The sequence below is a fragment of the Myotis daubentonii genome, chromosome 4 (genome assembly GCF_963259705.1).
Source record: "Myotis daubentonii chromosome 4, mMyoDau2.1, whole genome shotgun sequence".
Classification (NCBI taxonomy): domain Eukaryota; kingdom Metazoa; phylum Chordata; class Mammalia; order Chiroptera; family Vespertilionidae; genus Myotis; species Myotis daubentonii.
Window position 1 is genome coordinate 52,716,471 of NC_081843.1, and position 23,708 is coordinate 52,740,178.

The 23,708-nt window shown below is 36.9% G+C and overlaps 1 protein-coding gene across 10 annotated transcripts in view; it reads right to left on the reverse strand.

Moving 5' to 3' along the window:
• Window positions 1-23,708, reverse strand: part of FER (FER tyrosine kinase) — a 293,802-nt gene that overhangs the window by 140,088 nt on the left and 130,006 nt on the right. For all 10 annotated transcript variants that reach the window (XM_059693942.1, XM_059693943.1, XM_059693946.1 and 7 more), the window contains one exon: window positions 22,483-22,605. In XM_059693942.1, the coding sequence (XP_059549925.1) occupies window positions 22,483-22,605 (123 nt within the window). The remainder of the gene's footprint in view (window positions 1-22,482; window positions 22,606-23,708) is intronic.

The following is a 23,708-nucleotide window of genomic DNA, read 5'->3' on the forward strand; positions in this document are numbered from 1 at the left end:
ACATACTTAGATTGAAAATGAATATTTTAATATTTTTAAAAATTATGTCTTTCTTTTTACTCAAAGTAATGCTGTATAACATTTCTTGAACTCTTGGATTTGACTTACTACTTAAATGTGAAATATATCTGTTACTAATCATAACTTAAAAGCACTGACCTTCTAAACTCTTCATTTTCTAGTTATTGTTCTACTTTCCCATTTTAATAACGTAAACTTTCATATCCTTCTCCACTGTTTTCTTAAAGTTTATTAAATGAGAGCACTCACCATAAAAATATACCTAATTTCTTTTCTATTCTCAGAGTGAATTCAGTATAACTCATTAGTTCAATCTGTAATGCACACATGACATGGTGTCTCCCCTGTCTTTTGTCCCAAATTGCAAACATATCTGTCTCATATATCTAGGTCAAACTTATATTTCTGTAACAGGAACTTAATGGATATTAAGGAATTTTGTGCTATTATGAAAAAGATGACCTAGTATTTAGATTATCTTGATTTTTTTTTCCTTTTATTGAATGTATTGGTGTGGCAAAGATTAACAAAATTACTCAGGTTTCAGGTACAAAATTCCACAACACATCATCTGTATACTGTATTGTGTGTTCACCACCCCAAGTCAAGTCTCCTTCTATCACCATTTATCCCCCTGTACTCCATCCTCCCACCCTACTCCCCTCCCTTTACACACACCCCCAGGTAATCACCCCACTATCATCCATGTCCATTAATTTTTTTGCTCTTTTTTTTCTTTTTTATCTTGATATATTTAGCTTCCAAAGCATAAGAATTTTCCCAAGTCTATGGATATTACACTTTCCAATCCAGTTAGCTATAATTTCATTACGTACTATCCTATATAATAAAAGGCTAATATGCAAATCGACTGGACAGCAGAATGACCGGTTGCTATGAAACACACTGACCACCAGAGGGCAGACGCTCAATGCAAGAGCTTCCCCATGGTGGCCAGTGCACTCCCACAGGGAGAGCACTGCTCAGCCAGAAGCTGGGTTCACAGGATGTCTGACTGCTGGCTTAGGCCCACTCCCCAAGGGCTCCCGGATGCAACAGGGTACAGGCCGGGCTGAGGTAGCACGCCCCCCCCCCCCCCCTCCCAGCCCAGTGCATGAATTTTGTGGACCAGGCCTCTAATATGATAATAAGTGACATATTTAAAGTACTTGAGAGTTTACAAAATGTTTTCCCTAACTTGCCTTCGCAACAACACTGTGAAGTAGATATAGGAGGGGAAATGGATTCAAAGCTATCAAGTATATTGTCTTAAGCCTCGTGAGACAATCTAGTAAGGATACAGTTAGTGAAGATGTCAAGCTGAATTCGCCTCTGAATACTAATTGGTTTCCACAATGAAGCCATATGTACTTTGTAAAGTATAAATCTTACTATGACTTTTCCCAGGATAAAACCAGTCAAAGCTTCATATTGCTCCTAGAAAAGGTCAAACCCTTTAGCATGAAGTAGTTCCACTTGGCACTTCTTAACTTCTCCAATTTCACTTCCTGTATCAATTTTCTATTGCTGCTGGTTACAAATTCTCACAAACTTAGTCATTTAAAGCAACACAAATTTATTATTTTACAATTCTGGAGCTCAGAACTTCAAAATAGGTGTCCTGGTGCTAAAATCAAGGTGTTTGCAGAGCTGGATTCCTTCTGGAAGCTTTAGGGGAAAATCCATTCCTTGCTGTTTCCAGTTTGTAGAGGCTGCTCATCTTCCTTGACTCTTCCCCCCCTACATGCTTCAGTCAATACATCCAGTTACATTTCCTCCTCTGTCTCTGACTCTCCTGCTTCCCTCAGGACCCTTGTGGTTGCCTTAAACCCACCTGGATAATGCAGGATAATCTCTCTATCTCAAGGTCCTTAATATAAACACATTTGCAAAATCCCTTCTGCTGTGTAATAGAACACACCCACAGTTTCTGGGGATTAGGAAGTAGACACATTTGGGAGGCCCTGTCCCACCTACCACACCTCTTCACCCCATTCCCCTGACTACTAAGTATATTCTCCATTCCAGGTGTATATGCTGGAATCCTTACAGTCCCTCAAGTGCACCACAGAACTTCTCATCCCAAAATTAGATGCAGCTCCTTTTCTGAAACACTGCTCTATCGGGCCCTTCACCAGTACACCCCAGTAATCCTTCACAACTCTTGGAAGCCTTCCACAAATTGTCAAGGCAATAGGCCCTTCTTATGTCCTGCAAAATACCATAAATTTCCTCTAGAATAGTGTTTATCACCTTGATCATAATTCCTACTTACTGTTGTCTTCCCAAACAGACTCTAATTTGTTTTGGGACAGACTGTCATAGTTATCACTATATTTTTAGTACCTGATACAGTTTCTATTATATAATAGGCACTCAATATGTGTTTGTTGAATGTCAACTAAAGAAACAGAGACATTCTTAAAACCTATGAATTTCTAGAAAATTATGACCTATATATTTCAGATGAACACTAATGACCTTCTAGAAACCCTACATTCAACATTGCAATAGGAGTGAAGGAGTCTTTTAAAAGTTATTTCTAGAGAAGACTCCAAAAATTCTATTTACTCACAGTTCAATATTATGGACATTAAAAAAAAGGTCTCCAACTGAAGTGATTCCGGGGACAAAAAATATATATAAATTATGTAAAAGAGAACATAGCATTACTAAAAAGTATTGATAAAATCATACCTCGTGAGTGCACCATTAGGAAATATCTTGAATGGTAAGACCACATAACAGTGAGGGCCATGACTAAAACATGAGGGTCCCTTTATTACTAAGAGACATACAAGTTATAATAACAGATGGTGTTCTTGATTCTATTTCTCATTAAATAGTCACCATTCAACCCTAGTCGGTTTGGCTCAGGGGACAGAGTGTTGGCTGCAACTGGGGTATGTGTCAAGTCAAGGACACATACCTTGGTTGCAGGCTCAATCCCGGGTTGGGGCATATGAGGGAGGCAACCAATCAATGTGTCCCTCTCACATCAATATTTCTCTCTCTCTGTCTCTCCCCATCCCTTCCACTCTCTCTAAAAATCAATGGAAAAATATCCTCGGGTGAGGATTAACAAACTGACGAACAAACAAAAAATAATAGTCACCAATCAAGGTTCAAGGGTATCCACAAGATTATAATTTCTCTGTATGGGTATTTCTGTTATATGACTTCATCTGTGGTCTAATTTTAATATCTATCATTTGTTACATAAATAACAAGAACTTAAAGTTTCATTTTCTCTAAGGCTTATATTATATACAAATGAGACTTCCCATTTTAAAAAAAATCACTTGAAGATATCTTTTTAATGTCCTTGGTCGTTCTCATTTAAATCCTGTAATTTTAATGTCATTAAAATTCTTAGCATGCAAATTTAGTCTATGAAAAGTACAGCAGAATGTGGGACAAGTCTTTGTGGCATAATTAAATTGTTCCCTTCAAGGACAATGTAGCAGGTGAACACTAATTTGGCTAATCTGGTCAAGAAAGATAAATGGTTCTTTTAAAAAGTGAAAACAAGCAATGGCTGTTCTGTTCCTGTATTTCATTTTTACTCTTTAAGTGGTTTAATAGGGCAGTAACTTTCAAATAAATAAGGAATATTAAACATTAAATAAGATGGCTTCACCACTTTAAAGTTAATATCAGAGAGCAATCTCCTCAAGGTGTCAAATGAATTTTATGAAACTAATCAAATGTAGTTCCCCAGTAGTATAAAATACAGATAAGCTGAATAACAGCATACCAGAATATTTTCTTTTCTGTACTTAAAAATATTTATGAAGTTCAGAATAACATAAGTACATGAGACAGTAACTTCTAATATAAAGCAATAAAAGAAAGTCAAAATATGAAAAATAAGTTATTGTACAAATGGAACTGAAACAAAATATAGTTTATTTCCAAAGGGATCTCATTCATAAATCTAAACCATGTTCCACTTTAGAAAAACGTAAACCTAAAATTTGTATATTGTTCTAAATATATTAAAGTCTATATATGAAAGCACCTAATAAATGTCCTGATCTTCTAAAAAATAGCACCAAATATTCACTGAATTATGGATCAGACATTGCGATATGTAAAAATGAGAAAAAAAATCCTTACTGTTCTCAATGGGCTTAGTATCTAACTAGAGGCCCGGTGCACGAAATCTGTCCCTCAGTCCTGCCTGTGCCCTCTTCACAGTACGGGAGCCCAGTGATCAATTGCCCCAAAGAGGTGGTCATGAGGCGATGGCTGAGCCCCCAACCAATAGCACTGCACCCACCTTGGCTGGCCTGGCGCCAGTGGGTGTCATAGCATAGTTGTCCAGAAGGTCGTCCAAACAGTCATTCTGCTATTCAGTCATTTGGTTGGTTTGCATATTACGCTTTTATTATTATAGATGGGAATGTCAGACACAGAAAACTAACAATTATTGCAGACTGATAAAGTAAGTACAATGTGAGACTAGAGGAAGAGGACACTTTTATGGAATACTTTATGAATACCTGTGTTAAATAAAGTTGACAAATAATGAAGATGGAAATTACACATCAGCATCAGAGATTTCCTACTCTGAAGCTTTTGTGGGCTGCAGGCTGTGGGGCAAGAGGAGGAGAGTAGTCATGGGGAACAGGGGTTATTTTACTGAAGAGACTAACTCAGCCTGGACGCAGAACAGGTACCTTCTCTCTCAGCCATACTTCTCATCAACTCACCTCACTTGCCCCTCCCACCTCTCATCTGCCCCACCTTCCTACTTCTCTACTGCTTGAATTACAGAAGTACCAACATTAAGAATACTCTGTGTTAGAATGCCTTTCTCTTTTTCTTGATAAAGACTTTTCTTGATTGCTAGATTCCACTATCTTAGTCAATTGTAATCTCAGGTTTTAGAACATCAAATACATTCCTGATGTCTTGACTTCACAATTTCATAAGACAGACATTAAAAGAGATGTGACTCTCCATTAAATTATTTAGAACTGACAATTTTCAACATAAAATAAAATATTGGCAACATATTGTGGATTTTTTCTTCACAAGGTCAAAGGGTGAATGTAAACAACAATACAGGATTCCATGTTTAAGGTATTTTTTTACTCAATATGTGAATCTTCTACCAACTTTGTTAAATGTCAAATTGTTCAGGTATATTATTAAGATGAAATTTTGTAAATGTCATAGGTATATTGATATTTTGGTACTTATTTAAACTTTCTAATGTATTGAATGCTAATTTTATTAACATTTTTATCATAAATCTGGATTTACTACTATATGCAGTAAAAATTGAAAATAGAGAAAAATGCTGATAATGTTCTTCATTATGTTGAATTTTAATATTATGCCCTTGGTTATCATTGAAGGATACTAAATGCAACAAACAATATTTCTAAACTTTTGCCGAAATGTTATTAAAGACATTGCTATATTCCAAGAGAGAAATTTCCCTTAAAACGTACTGGCAGTAAAACTTTGCTTTAAACAAATTAATATTCTTCCTCTTCTCTAATCACAAAATTAACTCTTTTTCTATAATGGTTCACACCTAAATTACAAGCTAATATAGAAATTATTATGGGTCATTAAGAGCCTGCATTTTGTATATTAATTTCTACCATTACTGACTTTCCCTGGTATTGATAATTTGTTTCGATTTTTATTCTAGCATTTCTTCACTTTAATATAATTTGGCCACACAAGTAAAATGAAAATTGATTTCTTTGTTTTTCAAATGTCCCAGTAAATGAATTTCTTTAAGCAACTAAAAGGCTAGATAGGCTTCAGTATTTTAGTGGGGAAACTGGTTTCACCAACTACACTTTAGATGTGCTCAGATCATATTCACCCTTTGCTTACAAACTTGCAGTGAAATGGCATTTTCCATAGATAAATCCTAATCTTGGTATTCGAGGTTTTCAAATATTTGACTTTAACCTAAATTTTTCAAATTACTCATCTTTCTAAATCATCTGCTTTTGTCAAGCTGATCTTATATTCCTTAAAACAAATCTTAGAACTCCCCCTGTTTTAGATTATTCCCTTATCATAACCCCAATTCCTCTACTTTTTCTGTCTATACTCAAAAAACTACTTCAAGTCCATCTTCCTCTATCAACTATTTCCAGGCCATTTGCTCCTCTTTTAAATTTCTGTAACAGATATTGTATTGCTACTTTAAAAACGGCCCAGCTGGTGTTGCTCAGTGGTTGAGCACACACCATGAACCAAGAGGTCATGGTTCCATTCCCAGTCAGGGAACTTGCCTGGATTGCAAGCTTGATCAGGAGGCAGCTCACTGATGATTCTCATCATTGATATTTCTATCACTCCCTCTCCCTTCCTCTCTCTGAAATCAATTTTAAAAACAAAAATAAAGGCGTTCTTTAAAAAAATCAACTTTATTGATTTTTAAAAATCCCTTATATAAGTATTTTTCAAATTGAAATTCATAAAGTCAACTCTTTGAATTTAGACTTTATAAAAATATAATAAAATGCATCACATGTAAGAAACATAAATCCTAAATATATGGTAATAGGAAAAGATTTTACTTTGGGTGGTGGGCACACAGTGCAATATATAGATCTTGTAACATAGAAACCCACACCTGAAACCTATATGTACATGTTGACTAATGTCACCCAATAACTTTACTTTTTAAAAAAGGAAACATAAAAAATTGTCTTGTAAAATTTATTTCATTTTCACATACACATACATAACACTCATAATTATTAATGTCCTGGGGCTCAATAAAAAATGTAATTTCTTTATGCATTATGAAAAAAGTTTTTAAAATACCGCTTTATAGTGTTCTACTAAACATGATACTATGGTTTTAGAAAAATTTTAAATTGCAAAAATAACATGTTCAATGAAAAATATTTAAACTATACTTCAGAAAAATTTAACCATAATTTCTCCAACCTAAAATAATCATAATATTCTTGAGTATATAGTCTTTTAACTTTTTCTATGTATATGTACATATGCATTACATATTTTGAAAATAGGATAGTACTATAATACTGTTTTATAAATTGCTTTTTCTACTTTAACAATATATAACATGAAGATTTTATCATTTTAACAATAATTTTTCAATAAAGCATCTCCCTGGAAAATTAAAACTGTATTAGGGCAGGTGCCATAGTTTTAATATTTTTAAATGTATTTATATATTTTTTAAAAGACACATATGAAATGCAAACATTAAAGTTTCCTTGTGCTGCCAATTTCAACCATTCCCCAAACATGTAACTTCTGTTACACATCATCATTCTTATTAGTCTCCAGTATACTATAAAAGTTTATTTATCATATAAAAGCAAATTCAGTCTTATACTTCCCAATATCTGTATATAAAAATAGCATTATAGAAAGTATGTTTTATAGCTACTTCCTTTTAATAACAATATATCTTGGAACTCTCTCCAATCAGTACATAGAAAGCTTCCTCATTCACCTTCTCTGTTGAATAAGGGACTATAATTGACTTAGCTAGGGCTATTTCTTAATGAACATTTCAATATTTTCAATCTCCTAATACTTAAAATAATGCTGCAGTGACTAACCTTTGTCAGGGAAGGGACATTTTCCCCTCTGTACCTTTCTCAGTTCTTAGAGGCTTTAAGAATGAAATTGATGTGAGACAGATTAACAGCTGAAATGAAATTTAATTTCATACATATGTATGAAGCTCTCACAGTATGGGGCCTCCTGAAATGACCAAAGCAGGCAACTTTTATATTTTCTAGACAAAGAAACCAAAAATTTGTGAGGAAATGACATGAAAAATAAATGAATTAATTAGTAAGGAATCTAATTAGGAAAGAATATTAATTAAGAAAGAATCTAAGCAGCTTGTTTAGATAGCCCTCACAGTCCTGAATTCCTTATTTCCTGAGATAAAGATATCTCTCTACCTCCTGGTACAGGAAAGGCACCTTTCCCATGAAGTATTTATTTTCTGCTTTTAGGGACAAAAAGGAAGGTCAGAGTGTCCCTTTGTGCATGGGCTATTTCTTAAGTAACTTTAATTCAAAATAACCAAAATGCCAAAGGTGCATATTTTGCCGTAGTCTGCCCTGAGCCCCATTACCTTTTACTGACATCATTTCATATACATACAAATATAACTGAAGGATAAATTGTAAAATTATTGCAAAGTCAAAGGTATACATGTTTTATAATTTTTATAGATTCTGTCAAATTGCCTTCTACAAAGATTTTTCTAACATATACTCCCATCATGAAATTATCTGTGGGCCTTTTCCTGCACATCTATATCAAGAAAGTGAATTACAAACTGAGTTTATACCATTCTGATAGATTTTAAAAATCTTTAATTTTCCTTAGTGAATGAGGTAATCACCTGTCATTTCTTTAAAAGCCATCTGTATTTTTAGCTTTTGAACTATCCATTCATGTCCATTGTCAGTTTTTCTATTTGGTTATCTTTATTAATTTCTAAAATTTCTTTGTATATTAAAGAGATTTTCCCTTTTGTGGTATGAGTTTTTCTTGATTACATGAGCAGGGGTTTTGATTGTGTATTGATCTTTTTAAAAGCAGTTATACATATTGTTTTCCTTTTATATAATTCATTCCTTTCTACTTTTATCTTTATAACTAGGGGCCCAGTGCACAAATTTGTACACCTTAAAAGGCCCTGTGGGCCGTGAGACTGTGGTGGGCACAGGGGTGGGTCTCAGCCTATCCTCCAAGCCCCCGCCCAGCCTCTCCCACTGTGGCCCCTGATCCCCTGTCTGCTGGCAGACCCGCTCCCACTGCCACCACTGGCCCCACTGGCACCTGCTGCCAGCACTCGGCGCCGGTCCCGATCACTTGGCGCCATCAGCAGGTGGAAGCTGGGCCGATGCCGGCAGCAGGTGCAAGCGCTGGGCAGGACTATGGCACATGGAAGCACAGAATTTTCAGTAACTACAAGAGGCTCGCCCCAGTGACAGCGACAGTGCCCCAGCTTGGTCTGGAGCCCCTGTTCACCTGCTCCACCATCCCACCGCAGCCGACACCCGCCATGCTCCATACTCTGCTGCCTGCTGCCAACGCCTACCATGTTAACACCCCACGCCCCCCTGGTAGTTAGTGCACATCATAGTGACCGGTTATTCTGTTCAGGCTGTTTGCATATTAGGGTTTTATATATATATAGATTCCTTTCATCTGCTTTCCTTTTATTTAATTGTGGATTTGTTTTTTCCTAATTCTTTTGAGTTTAACACTTACCTCACTTATTTCATTCTTTTTGCTTTACTGATGTTAGTATTTAAGGCTCTGAGTTTTCCTTCAAGTGCAGCTTTGGCTTAATCATTTAAGTTATGTGTAAATTTTTACTCCCTCACACATTTCCCACATCCATTGATACAAGCAAGGAATATAGCCTTGAACTTTAGGGTGACATCCTCAATTTCAAGAGATATATTTGCTGAAACTTGGTAAGATCTACTGCAGGTAGTTCTTTGATCATATCTTCTCTAACTTTATGCTACACAACTTCTGCCCAACCTAAGGTACTTTTCACTTTGAAGTCTGCACATTACATATGATTCCTAGTTTCATGAAAATGTATTTAAATTTAAATTTTTGTTGTTCTCTTTGATATGGTTTCCAACAGAGAACAGGGAAAAGATGCTAACTTACAAGCCATTTTCAAACATTTCATAGAGGATTTCAGAAATCCTCTTATACATTTTTATACATTTTCTTCTACATTTCTATGTGCTTCCTGAGTCCATGCATATAGCAGGTTTTATAAATACTATAAAATGATTACATGTATACTTCAGGCAATGTTTGTGATATAAATACCAAACCCTGTCCTTTAACCTTTATAAAAAAAATTCAATGAATTATTTGGGTCGTAAATTCCAATTCCCACTAGCTCTCAAATATTAATAAGGTAGATAAGAAATATATGGAAAACATTACCAAAAAAACCTGGCTCTTCAGACTAAAAACGTCATGATATTTAAGAAAGTTGAAGTAGGCTTATAGATGAAATGCCCTTAAGAGATCACTTAAGGAATTTTAGTAGTCTCCAAGGTCCATCAATTTTTTGAGTCTAACACTGACTGAAAAAGAATGTAAATGGAGCCATTCCAAAATGGAGTCAGAGCTACCACTATAGAGAAACCGCCCTGTGCATCCTACTTCTCAAATTTTTGGGATATTTAAACTGGGCAAAATGACCTGTGGACTAGGCCAAACAACAATGTATTACAAACAGCTTTTTGCCAAGCCAACAGGAAAGCAAACATTCTGACTACTGGACTGCGAATTAAAGACATCCTTAGAATTATCATCCTCATGTACAGCTAAAGCATAACTCAGCTTATTTGCATCTTTTAAGAAATTGCTTCCTTAACTTAGTAATGCCTTATAGAAATTCCTTCTTTCTTTTCATGTAATTATTCCCCTTCCCTTCCTCATAAAGCCTCTTGCCTTCAACCCCCTACTCGAAACACTACTTGGATTTCTGAATCAGTGCTGCCCAAATAGCTATTATTTTGGCTCTCAAACTCTTGTCTCTCACTTTTGCTTTTAGGTTAACAATTGCTATTCCTCAAAATATCTGCTGGTAAAGTTTGAGATAAAAAAAAAATTGAAAGGCAGTCTATATGTTATAGTTATTATGACAAGGTTCTTTTATTTTATTAAATGGATCAAGCCTAAAATCCAAGTTTACTTTGAGTTCCCAGACTATGCTAAATAAAGGCTACATATTCGAAATTACATGTATTTCCCATGGCACAACATGCTATATAGTTTCTCCTAGACTAAGTTTCATAGGTTTCATAAGGGATGAGACCTTATCTGTCAAGTTCACTGTTACATCCTAGAGCTAGAATACTGGAGTTTGGGGAAAAGTTGTTGAACTACTGATATTACTAAGACTACACATTATAATTTATGCTAGCTGGGATTATAGTCAATAGATGAATAGAACCAAATCAGTTTCAAATTAGAGCTCTGAAATTTATAAGAAATGTGGTTTGGGATAAATTATAATCTCTGAGTTTCTTCACATAATAATGGAAATAATACTGATAGTCAATTCACAGTTGTTGAAAAGATGTAATAAAATCATAGAGGTGGAATGTTATTAACACACTACACCCAATAAAGGTTCTTTTTTTCTTCCTTCACAATTTAAAACCTTCCAAATTTGCCTTCTATTCTGATTTACCTGTCCTGTTAAAAAGTTTTTAAATAAGGAAGTATACGGTATTTTGCAGTTTTCAAAATATATCCACAGAGATTTTCTCACATGATCTTTACAACAACTATGTGAGTATACTCTAGGCTGAAGATGACTTTAGGAGGCTGGCTGACTTGTCCCAGATTATGTGGTTGGTAGTGCTGAAAACTGGCATTTAAAATTGAATTATCTTTGCTCAAATTGGAGGTCAGCATGGAGATTTATATATTCTTGATGAACGTCCTAAGAACATTTCGTAATTTTGTGTGCTCTTCCCCTCTCCATAGACCTGATAATTGATCTAAAAGAGGCAATTAAAGAGTGCATATTCTAGATCAAAACTTTTTTCCAAATTATCAGTTTCCCTTACTGGATATATAATTTGACATGATATTTAATTATCTCATTTTTAAGAGATTAAAAAAGGATCACTCTTAGAGACACAATTTAAACACACAGCACTTTTTAAAAGTCCTGTACAAATGACAGTATAAGAGGATTAACTGCTAAAGGACAGCTAGCTAGATGCCTCAAAAAACAATATTAATGAGTGCAATACTGCGATACAATAAGAAATTATATTTGGTTTTAGACCCTTTTTCTGGCACACCTCCTAAAACCCCTGAAAATTCCTAAGTGCGAGAGCTATAAAGGTGTCTTTTGCCACATGATCGAGATGACTTTGGAAAGCCCGTAGGTGACCTAAGGATGGAGGCTGGTGCCAGGGGAGCCAACTTTGTGACTAGAGAGATGGAGCTTTCAGTCCTACCCCTGAACTCTGGGGAGGGGAAAGAGGCTGGAGACTGAGTTAAATCACCAGTGGCCATGGATTTGATCAGTCATGGCTATGAAATTAAACTACATATTTCATAGAAACTACATAGAAATCCAAAAGGGCTGGCTTCAGAGAGCTTCCGGGTTGGTGAAGGCAGGCATGGAGGTCAGGGAAAGTGGCTTACCTGGAAAGAGCATGAAAGCGCCAAGCTCTTTCCCACATACTTTGCCTTATGCATCTCTTCCATGTGACTATTCAGAGTTATATCCCTTTTATAATAAACCGATCATCTAATAAGTAAAACGTTTCTTTGAGCTCTGTGAGCCACTCTAGCAAATTAATTGAACCCAAGGAGGGGGTCATTGGAACCTCCTATCTATGACCCAGTTTGTCAGAAGCACAGGTGATAATCTGGACAAGTGACTGGTGTCTGAAGTTGGTGGGGGGAGCGGGGACAGTCTTATGGAACAGTCTTTAAGCTCTGGGATCATGCTCTATCTCCAGGTAGACTGTATCAGAATTGAATTAATTGCTTGATAGTATGGGAGAAAACACGTCACACACAAACAATGGACTGGGGGGAAAAATTCTTGAAAATTAAAATCAGGGGTTTTACACTGTGTGGGAAAACATATTTGCCAATGACATATCTGATAAGGGCCTAATCTCCAAAATTTATAGGGAACTCATACAACTTAACAAAAGAAAGATAAACAATCCAATCAAAAAATGGGCAAAGGACCTAAATAGACACCTTTCAAAAGAGGACATCCAGAAAGCCAAGAGACATATGAAAACATGCTCAAAGTCACTAATCATCCGAGAGATGCAAATCAAAACAGCAATGAGGTACCATCTCACACCTGTCAGACTGGCTATCATCAACAAATCAACAAACGACAAGTGCTGGAGAGGATGTGGAGAAAAAGGAACACTTGTGCACTGCTGGTGGGAATGCAGACTGGTGCAGCCACTATGGAAGACAGTATGGAGTTTCCTTAAAAAACTGAAAATGGAACTCCCATTTGACCCTGTGATCCCACTTCTAGGGATATATCCCAAGAAACCAGAAACACCAATCAGAAAGGATATATGCACCCCTATGTTCATAGCAGCACAATTCACCATAGCTAAGATCTGGAAACAGCCTAAGTGCCCATCAGTAGATGAATGGATTAGAAAACTGTGGTACATCTACACGATGGAATACTATGCTGCTGTAAAAAGGAAGGAACTCTTACCATTTGCAATGTCATGGATGGAACTGGAGAGCATTATGCTAAGTGAAATAAGCCAGTCAATAAAGGAAAAATACCACATGATCTCACTCATTCATGGACAATAGAGACCATTATAAACTTTTGAACAATAATAGATACAGAGGCAGAGCTGCCTCAAACAGATTGTCAAACTGCAGCGGGAAGGCCGGGGAGGGTTGGGGGCAGGAGGTAGGGGGGTAAGAGATCAACTAAAGGACTTGTATGCATGCATATAAGCATAACCAATGGACATAAGACACTGGGTGATAGGGGAGGCTAGGGGACTGTCTAGGGCGGGGGGATAAAATGGATACATATGTAATACCCTTTGTAATACTTTAAGCAATAAAAAAAAATAAAAAATAAAAAAAATAAAAAATAAAAAAAAAATCAGGGGTTTTACCCTTATTTAGATGACCATATTGCTACAAAAATATTCCCTTGAAATTCAATAACAGTATAAAACACAAATCTTTTGTTTTTAAGAGACCTAATTATAAAAACTTAAAAAATTTATGCTGAGTTTCTACTCAAATGAAGTGAATTTCTTAAATTATATAATAAACAATTGACCTTTTAAGACAATATATATTAGTTACTAAATTAATCTGAATCTGTGCTTATCTCCCCTTACTCTCTCCTTCTACCACTGTTTCAGCCACACTGGCCCCTGAATTAGTAGTTTCTCAGTTATACCTAGGAACACGCCCAGACATTCATGGTGGATATTCAGTCCATAAACACCCCTAGGGTTCCACCACTTTAAAGTTGGCACCTGTTGTCATCGATTAGTATTCATGTTGTACTAACTGTTAAGTACTTTTACGACTACTCTGGCATATAACCTTACAGATCACTCCTTGGTCTGGTTCACATTTCCCCTCAGGTTTCATTAGGAGGCCTTCACTGATCACAATGTTTAAAAAAAGCAGCTCTCCCCTAAACACACACCACACAACCCTGCTGTCATTGTCATGCCCAGGTCATTATCTCCTTGACCTGCTTCATTTCCATCACATGTACTGCAGCCTGCCATAATATAGAACACTGCCAGCACACAGTGAATGCTAAGAAAATATTTGCTAAAAGAAAAAATACTGAATCACACATATTCTCCGATCTTTCCTTCATTAAAATTTTTAATTACTGTAATAATTTAATTAAATAGTTAAGAACTCAAGCCACGTGGATGTAGATTTATGGAAAAGGAAGTCTCTTTAATTCCATAAAATGTTACATTTAAAGGACTTAAAGATATCAAAAACTATATCAAAAGCTTCTATAAATGAAAAATCATTAAAAAGTAATATTGGGAGAAGCAACCCTTAAGTATAAGATAAAATAGTCTTTAAGAGATCTTAAATTGAAAAATGAATAGAGTACCTAATTAAAAGTATATTTTTCCTTGGGGAGAAACCAAGATGGTGGCATAGGTAAACACTGGAGTTTGCTGCCTTGAACAACCACTTCAAAAATACAACTAAAAGACGGAACGGACATCATCCAGAACCACAGGAAGGCTGGCTGAGTGGAAATTCTACAACTAGAAGGAAAGAGAAAAGCATACCGAGACTCAGAGGAGGCACAGTACGGAAGTAAAATACTGAGGTGCGGAGGTGCATGTGGAGAGGGCTGGCGGCTGAGGGCGCGGCTGTCGTTTTCAATCGGGAGGGAGTCTCAAACTCTGAGCTCCAGTTCCAGGCGAGTCTCTAGCGACCCAGACTCATACGGGAGAAGTGGGACTGTCTGGCATCAGTAGGAACTCCAGGGCAGCTTTCTCTCCGAGGGGCTTGCAGCGATTACCAGGACACTGAGAAGCAGAGCCTCTGAGGGCAAGACTGAGAGCAGCCATAACTGCTAGCCTCTCCCTGTTGATCCCATGGGAACTGACCCGCCCAAGCCCTGCAGGGAGGCTTTTGCGGGATAGCCTCAGGCAAAGGCTAGATTAGCACCTCCCTAGAGATCCAGGAGCCAGGAAACCCAGAGGTCAGAGTGGGACCATCCAGTTTGCAGCTCTGTGGAACCATAAAGGACACACTCAGGGGGCAGACTCAGTGAGCACCAAAGCCCCATTGAAGCAAGTCTTGCCCCAGAGGGGTGTCTCCAGCACAGAAGTTCTCCCACTGTAGACACAGCTGATTCTCACAGCCAAATGGGATGGAGGTCAATTCCTCCCAGTGATACCTACAACAATCAAGGCTTAACTACAACAAAACTGTGCACAAAGCCCACAAGGGGATGCACCAAGAGTGCCCTCCTCGGGTAATTGGGGAGGCTGAACCACTGGGCCCTAGAGGACACTCAGCACAGAAAACCACTTCATCAACACAGGGATACAAAGAAAAAGGACACAAATGACAGAAATGGAGGAAAGCAAACTACTGGATATAGAGTTCAAAACCACACTTTTAAGGTTTTTCAAGAATTTTCTAGAAACTGCCAATAAACTTAATGAGAGCTACAAGAAATCTAATGAGACCCTCAAGGTGGTGATAAAGGACCAACTAGAAATTAAGCATACACTGACTGAAATAAAGAATATTATACAGACTCCCAACAGCAGACCAGAGGAGCGCAAGAATCAAGTCAACGATTTGAAATACGAAGAAGTAAAAACCACCCAACCGGAAAAGCAAAATGAAAAAAGAATCCAAAAATACGAAGATAGTGCAAGGAGCCTATGGGACAGCTTCAAGCGTACCAACATCCGAATTATAGGGGTGCCAGAAGATGAGAGAGAGCAAGATACTGAAAACCTATTTGAAGAAATAATGACAGAAAACTTCCCCCACCTGGTGAGAGAAATAGACTTACAAGTCCAGGAAGCGCAGAGAACCCCAAACAAAAGGAATCCAAAGAGGACCACACCAAGACACATCATAATTAAAATGCCAAGAGCAAAAGACAAAGAGAGAATCTTAAAAACAGCAAGAGAAAGAAACTCAGTTACCTACAAGGGAATACCCATACGACTGTCAGCTGATTTCAGCTGTCAACAGAAACTTTGCAGGCCAGAAGGGAATGGCAAGAAATATTCAAAGTGATGAATACCAAGAACCTACAACCAAGATTACTTTATCCAACAAAGCTATCATTCAGAGTTGAAGGTCAGATAAAGAGCTTCACAGATAAGAAAAAGCTAAAGGAGTTCATCACCACCAAACCAGTATTATATGAAATGCTGAAAGGTATCCTTTAAGAAGAGGAAGATGAAGAAAAAGGTAAAGATACAAATTATGAACAACAAATACGCATCTATCAACAAGAGAATCTGAAAATCAAGTGAATAATCTGATGAACAGAATGAACTGATGATTATAATAGAATCAGGGGCATAGAAAGGGAATGAACTGGCTGTTCTTGGGGGGAGGGGAAGGGGTGAGGGGGATGCGGGAAGAGACTGGAAAAATTAGTGCACCTATGGATGAGGACAGTGGATGGGGAGTGAGGGAGGAGGGTGGGGTGGGAACTGGGTGGAGGGGAATTATGGGGAGAAAAAAGAGGAACAAATGTAATAATCTGAACAATAAAGATTTAATTAATAAAAAAAGTATATTTTTCCTCTCTTATGAACTATTCTTTATTTATCTGTGTTTGACCATGAATACTATTATCATTAACCTGTCTCCTCATTACTGGTCAGTAGTTTCAGTCACAGAAAGATTTACTTTCCTCTCCAAAAATGTGCCTGTATTATTCTGACAACCTGTACCAAGTTCTGATAAAAAGCCACAGGTACTTGATTTATGTTGGCAGGCAAGTCATTTGTCTAAGATTTGACTGAATGGCTCGCTGCCCAACTCCCCTGAATGTAATCATGAATTTTAATTTCCATTCAGAATGAAATTTCTTTTTACAAACAGCTGCATTTGAAGAAATATTAAACTTAAGAAGGCAAATATCTTTCAAGGCACAGTTTAAGTGTTAAACTTGAACTGGATGTGTTTCTAATCTATATTTTACCAAGTCTTAACTTTTACCTAAAATCCCAGATCTCTGACACAGTATTACTGTTTAAGGATTTTCCTTTTATAGAGAATTATAGTATAGTTTTTGATATGTTAAAATCTTTTTCAATTTAACATTTTACCGGATCAAAGAGACTTTCTTTCCCTTGAACCCACATCAATGTTCCTTAAACAGTTTATTCTAATCTCTAAAGTCTAGACACTACAATCTAGACAGATAGTGGTTAAGAACATGGGCCCAAATCTAAGCTCTGAGCCTTATCTTGTGCAAGTCATTTATCACACTAAGCTTTACCTCCTCATTCATAATAGTGTATGGGATTAATAATATTGTATGGGCTTAATAACAATATTTCATAGGAATACAAGGTATCCCCCCAAAATGTATACACACTTTAACAGCTGATAGCTCAATTTTGAAAATGAAATTTAATAAACACGGCCTTTATAATTATTCAAAGTGTGTGTATACATTTTGGGGGGACACCACCCTTAATAATAAAAGGCTAAGCAGTTGTCACGCTTTCACACGTGATGCCCTTATGCCATCACAAGATGGCTGCAACCTCTGACCGTGCGCCATGGGGACAGGGCCCCGGTGGCCGCTCTGCGTGGCTTCCACAGGGGGTCCAGAGGCCTCCACATGGCCCGGCCCAGGGGCCGGGCCTGGCAGAGGCCTCTGCACAGTGAGGCCTGGGGGTCCCACAGCTTGGCGCTGAGGCAGGGCCCCCGGCTCCAGCCTACCTCTTTGGGACAATCCATCAAGGAGCCCCGGATGGGTGGGCAGGGCCTACCTCTTTGGGGCGATGGACTGTGGGGCTCCCACACTGTGACAGGGCACAGGCCAGGCTGGGGAACACACACCCACCGAGTGTAAGAATTTTGTGCACCAGGCCTCTAGTATATACTAGTAAAAGGGTTAATTAGATAACATATATAAAAGTTTGGCAAGTATCCATCTGGCTCCTAGCAACTGCTCAATGAATCCAATTCATGAACAGATATTTACTGAACACCTACTATGGGTCAGCACTGTTCTAGATACTGGGACACAGCTGCACTAGTTGTTAGATGTAATTCAGGCCTTTATGAAACTTACATTTCACTTGGGGGAGAGACAACTAAAAATACATCATATAATATCATGTGAGGTAAATGTAGTTGTAACAGAGATAAATTAAAAAGAGGAAGAGGAGAAAGTAAGGAGGTGAAGTGTTATTTCACACATGGCAGTGAGAAAAAGGTCTCTTGATAAAGTGACATTTGAACAGAAACTGAACTAAGTAAAGAACAGGCCATGTGCAGATGCAACATGTTGCTAATATAAGGATGATAATAATCACCCCTGTTTATAACAATGCCTTTCATCTTCCATATCTTTACATACTTTGGGAGGGAGTATAGGAGAAATCAGCCAGTGGAGGGTTAGGGTTAGAGTCTTGGGTGCCATTGGCTTTATTACCATGAGAAAGTTAAATTATTTCTCTCTCTCTAGATTGTCTAGTTGCCTATACTTCTGAAGATAAGAAAGACTACTTTGGCCATTGTATCCTCCAGTTAGGCATTATGATTATAATTTTATATTTCTATGGATAAGAAAGAAATGGGAAGTCTTAGAAGTTGCTATAAACAGAAATTATAATGAGACAAAAATAGCATTCTTTATGTAGGCTAAAAATGAAGTCTGGCAAGATGGAAATTAGATGTTTTATAGCACATTATATGGTCAAAGACATTAACTTCTTACACAAATTAAATCAAGAAATAGATTCCAATTATACGAGTACAAATGACTTCTCAAAGGAAGATACCTAACAGATAATACGACCATAACAAAATCCATATCACTTTGTTCTTTGCTCGTAATTGACAATTATCTAACTTTCACAACCTCTGCTTTGTGGTTTTCTTGTAAAAGTGCAACATGATTCTTTAAATCAAGTGCATAACAATATTTACAACAGAGATAATGATTTGCGTATTTCAAATATCAGTACTTTAAATCAGGTTAATAGCTATATAAACTTTAAATTTCCACCTCATAAAACAATCGTATATAGCCCCTTAATCTTCTATAGCTTTGAGTTTACAGTCATTTTCACAGGTAGTGCTATAAAAGCATAAGATGATCAGCTCCACAGCTAGTGCTGGGGGTTTGGAGGAAGAGAATAGCCGGCCCTGGAACAGTTCAGAGAATCTACTCCATTTACCTAGGCTTCTGTCATTGAAAATTTCACATAGTGAGAGATGTAACTTTATTTGAAATTACATATTCCCACTTAAAACCAGATCTGCATTTTTATGTGCCTCTTTTATAGCCTTGGTCTCTCAAATTAGACCTGGGTAAACAAGTAGACAATGCAAACATTTGGCTGGCTTGTGAAAGGAAGTATCAGTATATCTGAAAACCCAGTTGTATATGTCGTTAACCTAACATGGGTAAAAAGTATCTTCCTTACACTGAATTTTATTTCATACTAAGATATACTGGAATTCAAGTTCATACTTTCACATGTCTAATTAATTATACAAAACTCCTGTCACTAAAGTTCTGGAGAGAAAATGTCAAAGTTGTCCCCTAAGTTTATGGTTTGAGTATTTGGTGGTACCATTTACTGAGAAAGGAAGAACAAATTTTGGAGTTAAAGGTGATAAACTCAGTTTTAGGTGAAAAGTTAAAATATATTAGTTTTGGGAGATAAATAAATCCAAATTAGAAATATAAATCTGCAAGTCACTGATGTATAATAGGAAATAAAGCCATGAGAATAGATCACCTTACGTAAAGAGTTTTTAAAATTCTGCAAGACTTAGCTGTGTTATTCGCAGTGTTATTTGCTGATGGAAGAGAAAACACTGATAAAACTTTTTTTTAATTGAAGAAAAAAATGTGACAACTTGCTCCAGACTAAAGAATTTTCGTCAGGTTTTCTGCAATTAAAATGGAAAAGAGGAGGGAAGGGTAGGGATGGAAAAATACTACCAAAGAATGAGCCAATCTCATAATTCTAAATATTTGCAGGAAGGTCAATGCCTTCGCCACAGAATTAGTGATTAGCAACTATCAAAATCTTCTGTGAAGGGAATTTTTTAACCTTAGCCTGTGAGTAAAGACTGAATAATAAAATACAAATACAAATATGGACATTATGTTCTAGACCAGGGATGGGGAACCTTTTTTCTTCCAAGGGCCATTTGGATATTTGTAACATCATTCTTAAGCCATAGAAAATTATCAACTTAAAAACTAGCCTGCTTTATTTGGTCAAACATTTAATTAAATCATCCCTAATCCTTGGCAGGCCCAGATCAAATCATTTTGCCTGCCTTATGTGGCCCAAGGGCCAGACATTGCCCATTCCTGTTCTAGACTATCAAAGGAAAGGATAATAATTGTCTTTTAAATTTTTTTAGCTCAATTTGGGTTATACACTAGCATTCTTAGGAATATTACTTAGTTCATATTAAAAGTTATGCCTACATATATAAAAAATCAAATCAGCAAATACTAACCTACCAGTTTTTATGCCTTCCCTAGCGTGGACAAAAGGGGCCGCATGCTAACCTGACAGGCTCAGGGAAGGCCTGCATGGTAGTCTTGCAAACTCGAAGACCTAAAGTAACCACAAAGGATGGTCTGAAATTAAACTTTAACTAAAAGCAGTTATGGTGGGTAGTCTCCTCCTAGGCTGGTATCTTCCCTGTCAAGGTCAACCTTTACCTTAACTGAGCCTATCTGTCTTTTTGTATCTATGATAACATACCCTTGAAATGTCAAGGTAACTTGTACCTTCCCTTTTTTTCCAGACTCCTTGGGGCACAACCAAATGCACCTAGGTGCCCGGACAGAGACCATAAATTCCTTCGTTGTTATTGTAATCATGCTATTGTTGACTGTTCACTATCCTGTATCCACCTGAGTAAAAGAAGTATGTGTCTATCATTTTATTCTTTATCCAATCCCAAAGGTTCCCCCCACCCCACCGCTTTGCTTTCTCCCACCTCTCTAATCTATCACCAATGGATTTCATGTAACCAACCTACTCTCCTCCTTTAATTGCAATGTATAAAAATAGATGAAAAACCGCCATTCTCTGGAGCATTATCCCAGTCTGTTGAGAGTCTGGGACCTGGGAGCTCACCTTGAAATACGTCCTATCCTTCCCATCCAGGAGCTGCCTATTATCATGGGAAGATGAAAAACCTTGTGGCTGAAAGGGAACAATAGAGTCCTGGATGCCCCCTGCCCTTTGCAAACCCCCAGCCCACATTGCCTGTAATTTTTAACCATTCTTATTCCTTTGCCTACTTCCCCATGCCTGCATACCCAATCTTATTCTTTTGCCTACTTCCCCATGCAATCTTCGTCCTCCTACCCCATATAGGCAGCTGGCTTATGTGGCGGGTACTGAGCAGACTTTCGTGGATGACCTACTGCTCTCCCATACTGCCGACATATTGGAATAACACTCATACTAGTATATGATTCAACCCTGTCTCTGCTTAATTGGCTCAAGAAGTGACAGGCAGCCCGCACCCATTGGTTGTCTAATTTCACTGTACTTGTAAGGCAGTGGTTCTCAACCTTCCTAATGCCGCGACCCTTTAATACAGTTCCTCATGTTGTGGTGACCCCCAACAATAAAATTATTTTCGTTGCTACTTCATAACTGTAATTTTGCTACTGTTATGAATCATAATGTAAATATCTGATATGCTAAATGTGCTTTCCGATGGTCGCGACCCACAGGTTGAGAACCGCTGTTAAGAGGAGTTATCACTTACTGCCTTTAAGAGGAGCAAAATAGTTTTTAAATTTTCCAATCTCTTATAATATATTGTAAACGTAAGAACCAGAATTACAATTCTAATTTACTCATGATTTCTAGAAATTTCTTTGGCATCTTAGAATCTTGTATAAACTAAACCTTTGAAAGACTGAACCTTATAAAGTGAAGAAAAATCTTAAGTCTTTCAAGAAAAGCTGGGGGTGAAGTGGAGTGGGGGACTAGGCCATTTTTAACCTAGCAAACATTGAATAAAGAGGAAACCATTTGAAACAAAACCAAGGAAATTGCTTCAACTGTATTTGCATGAGTAGTAACCACAAAACCCTTTTGTATCCAAACTTCTATTAAAAAATCTAAGAACTTTATTTACTGTGAAAAATTTTAACCGACAAAGCATTCCTTATAAAAAGAAAACAAATGTGTGTACATATATATATCTACCTACCTTAACAATAGGATTCAGCAGAACAACACCTGATTTCTTCGTGATGACCTGTTTGGTTGTAAAGTGATGATCTATAAGTTGAGGAATGTTCGAAAAACCAGTGCCTTCAAATCGATACAAACTCTGGGGAAAAAACAATAAAGTAAAATAAATGAAAAGTCATTGTTTCAGCATGACTACATTCACTAATAAATTAAGTTACATTTATGAAAAACTATTGTTGTACACTGTTAATACACTTAATACTACCGAAGTACACACTTAACAATGGTTAACAGTAAACTATGTGAGGTAATGGATATGCATTACCTTGATCTTGGTATTCATTCTACAATGTATAGTAAATCATTACATTGTACCCTCTAAACACATGATTATATTTGTCAATTATTCCTCTATAAAGTTAAATATAGATATGTATATTGTTTCTCCCTTTGTCTTCCTTCAGTCTACTCTTAACACAGAGGCCAGGGGATCCTGTTGTATCATTCCATTACTTTACTCAAAATTCTTATCTCCTTAGAATAAAAGCCAAAGTCTTTACCACAGTCTATGCACTCTAGATATTATTCTGTGCTCTATCATCTCTCTTTCCTCACCTATTAACACTACCCCATTCCACCATAGCCACACTCATTTTCTTCTTGTTTTATAAATGTACTATATACATTCCTTTCTTGGAACATATACATTTACTGCTTGAACCAGTTCCTCAGATGGACATATGGGTAATGGCTTCCATACTTAATGTCAGTCTCTCATCAAATGTTACCTTTTCAGTGAGGCCTACTCTGGCCACCCTACATAATATTCAATATCCATTTTCTCATCCCAACTACATTTCTTACCTCCTTTTTCTCACTGAATTTTCCTGCTTAGAATTTATCACTACCTAACATCATATATATTTTGCTTACTTATTCTGTTTAATTATCCCCTCCTCCTTTAAAAATAGAGCTCATGGGGTTATAAATCTTTACATTTGTTTTATTCATCACAGTATCCCCGTGGTATAGAACAGTGCCTGGCATATATTGCCTGGATAAATAAACATGTGTGACTAAATGAAATGCAGTGCATAGAAAATGGCTGTAAAGTTAAAACAACAAGACAACTTAGAAATGAATACTAGAAAGTTCAATATCAAGTACAATGTTTAATAGAAAGCAATGACATGAAGTTCACACAGAATGAAATTTCAAATCAGACACTAGCATCATAATGCC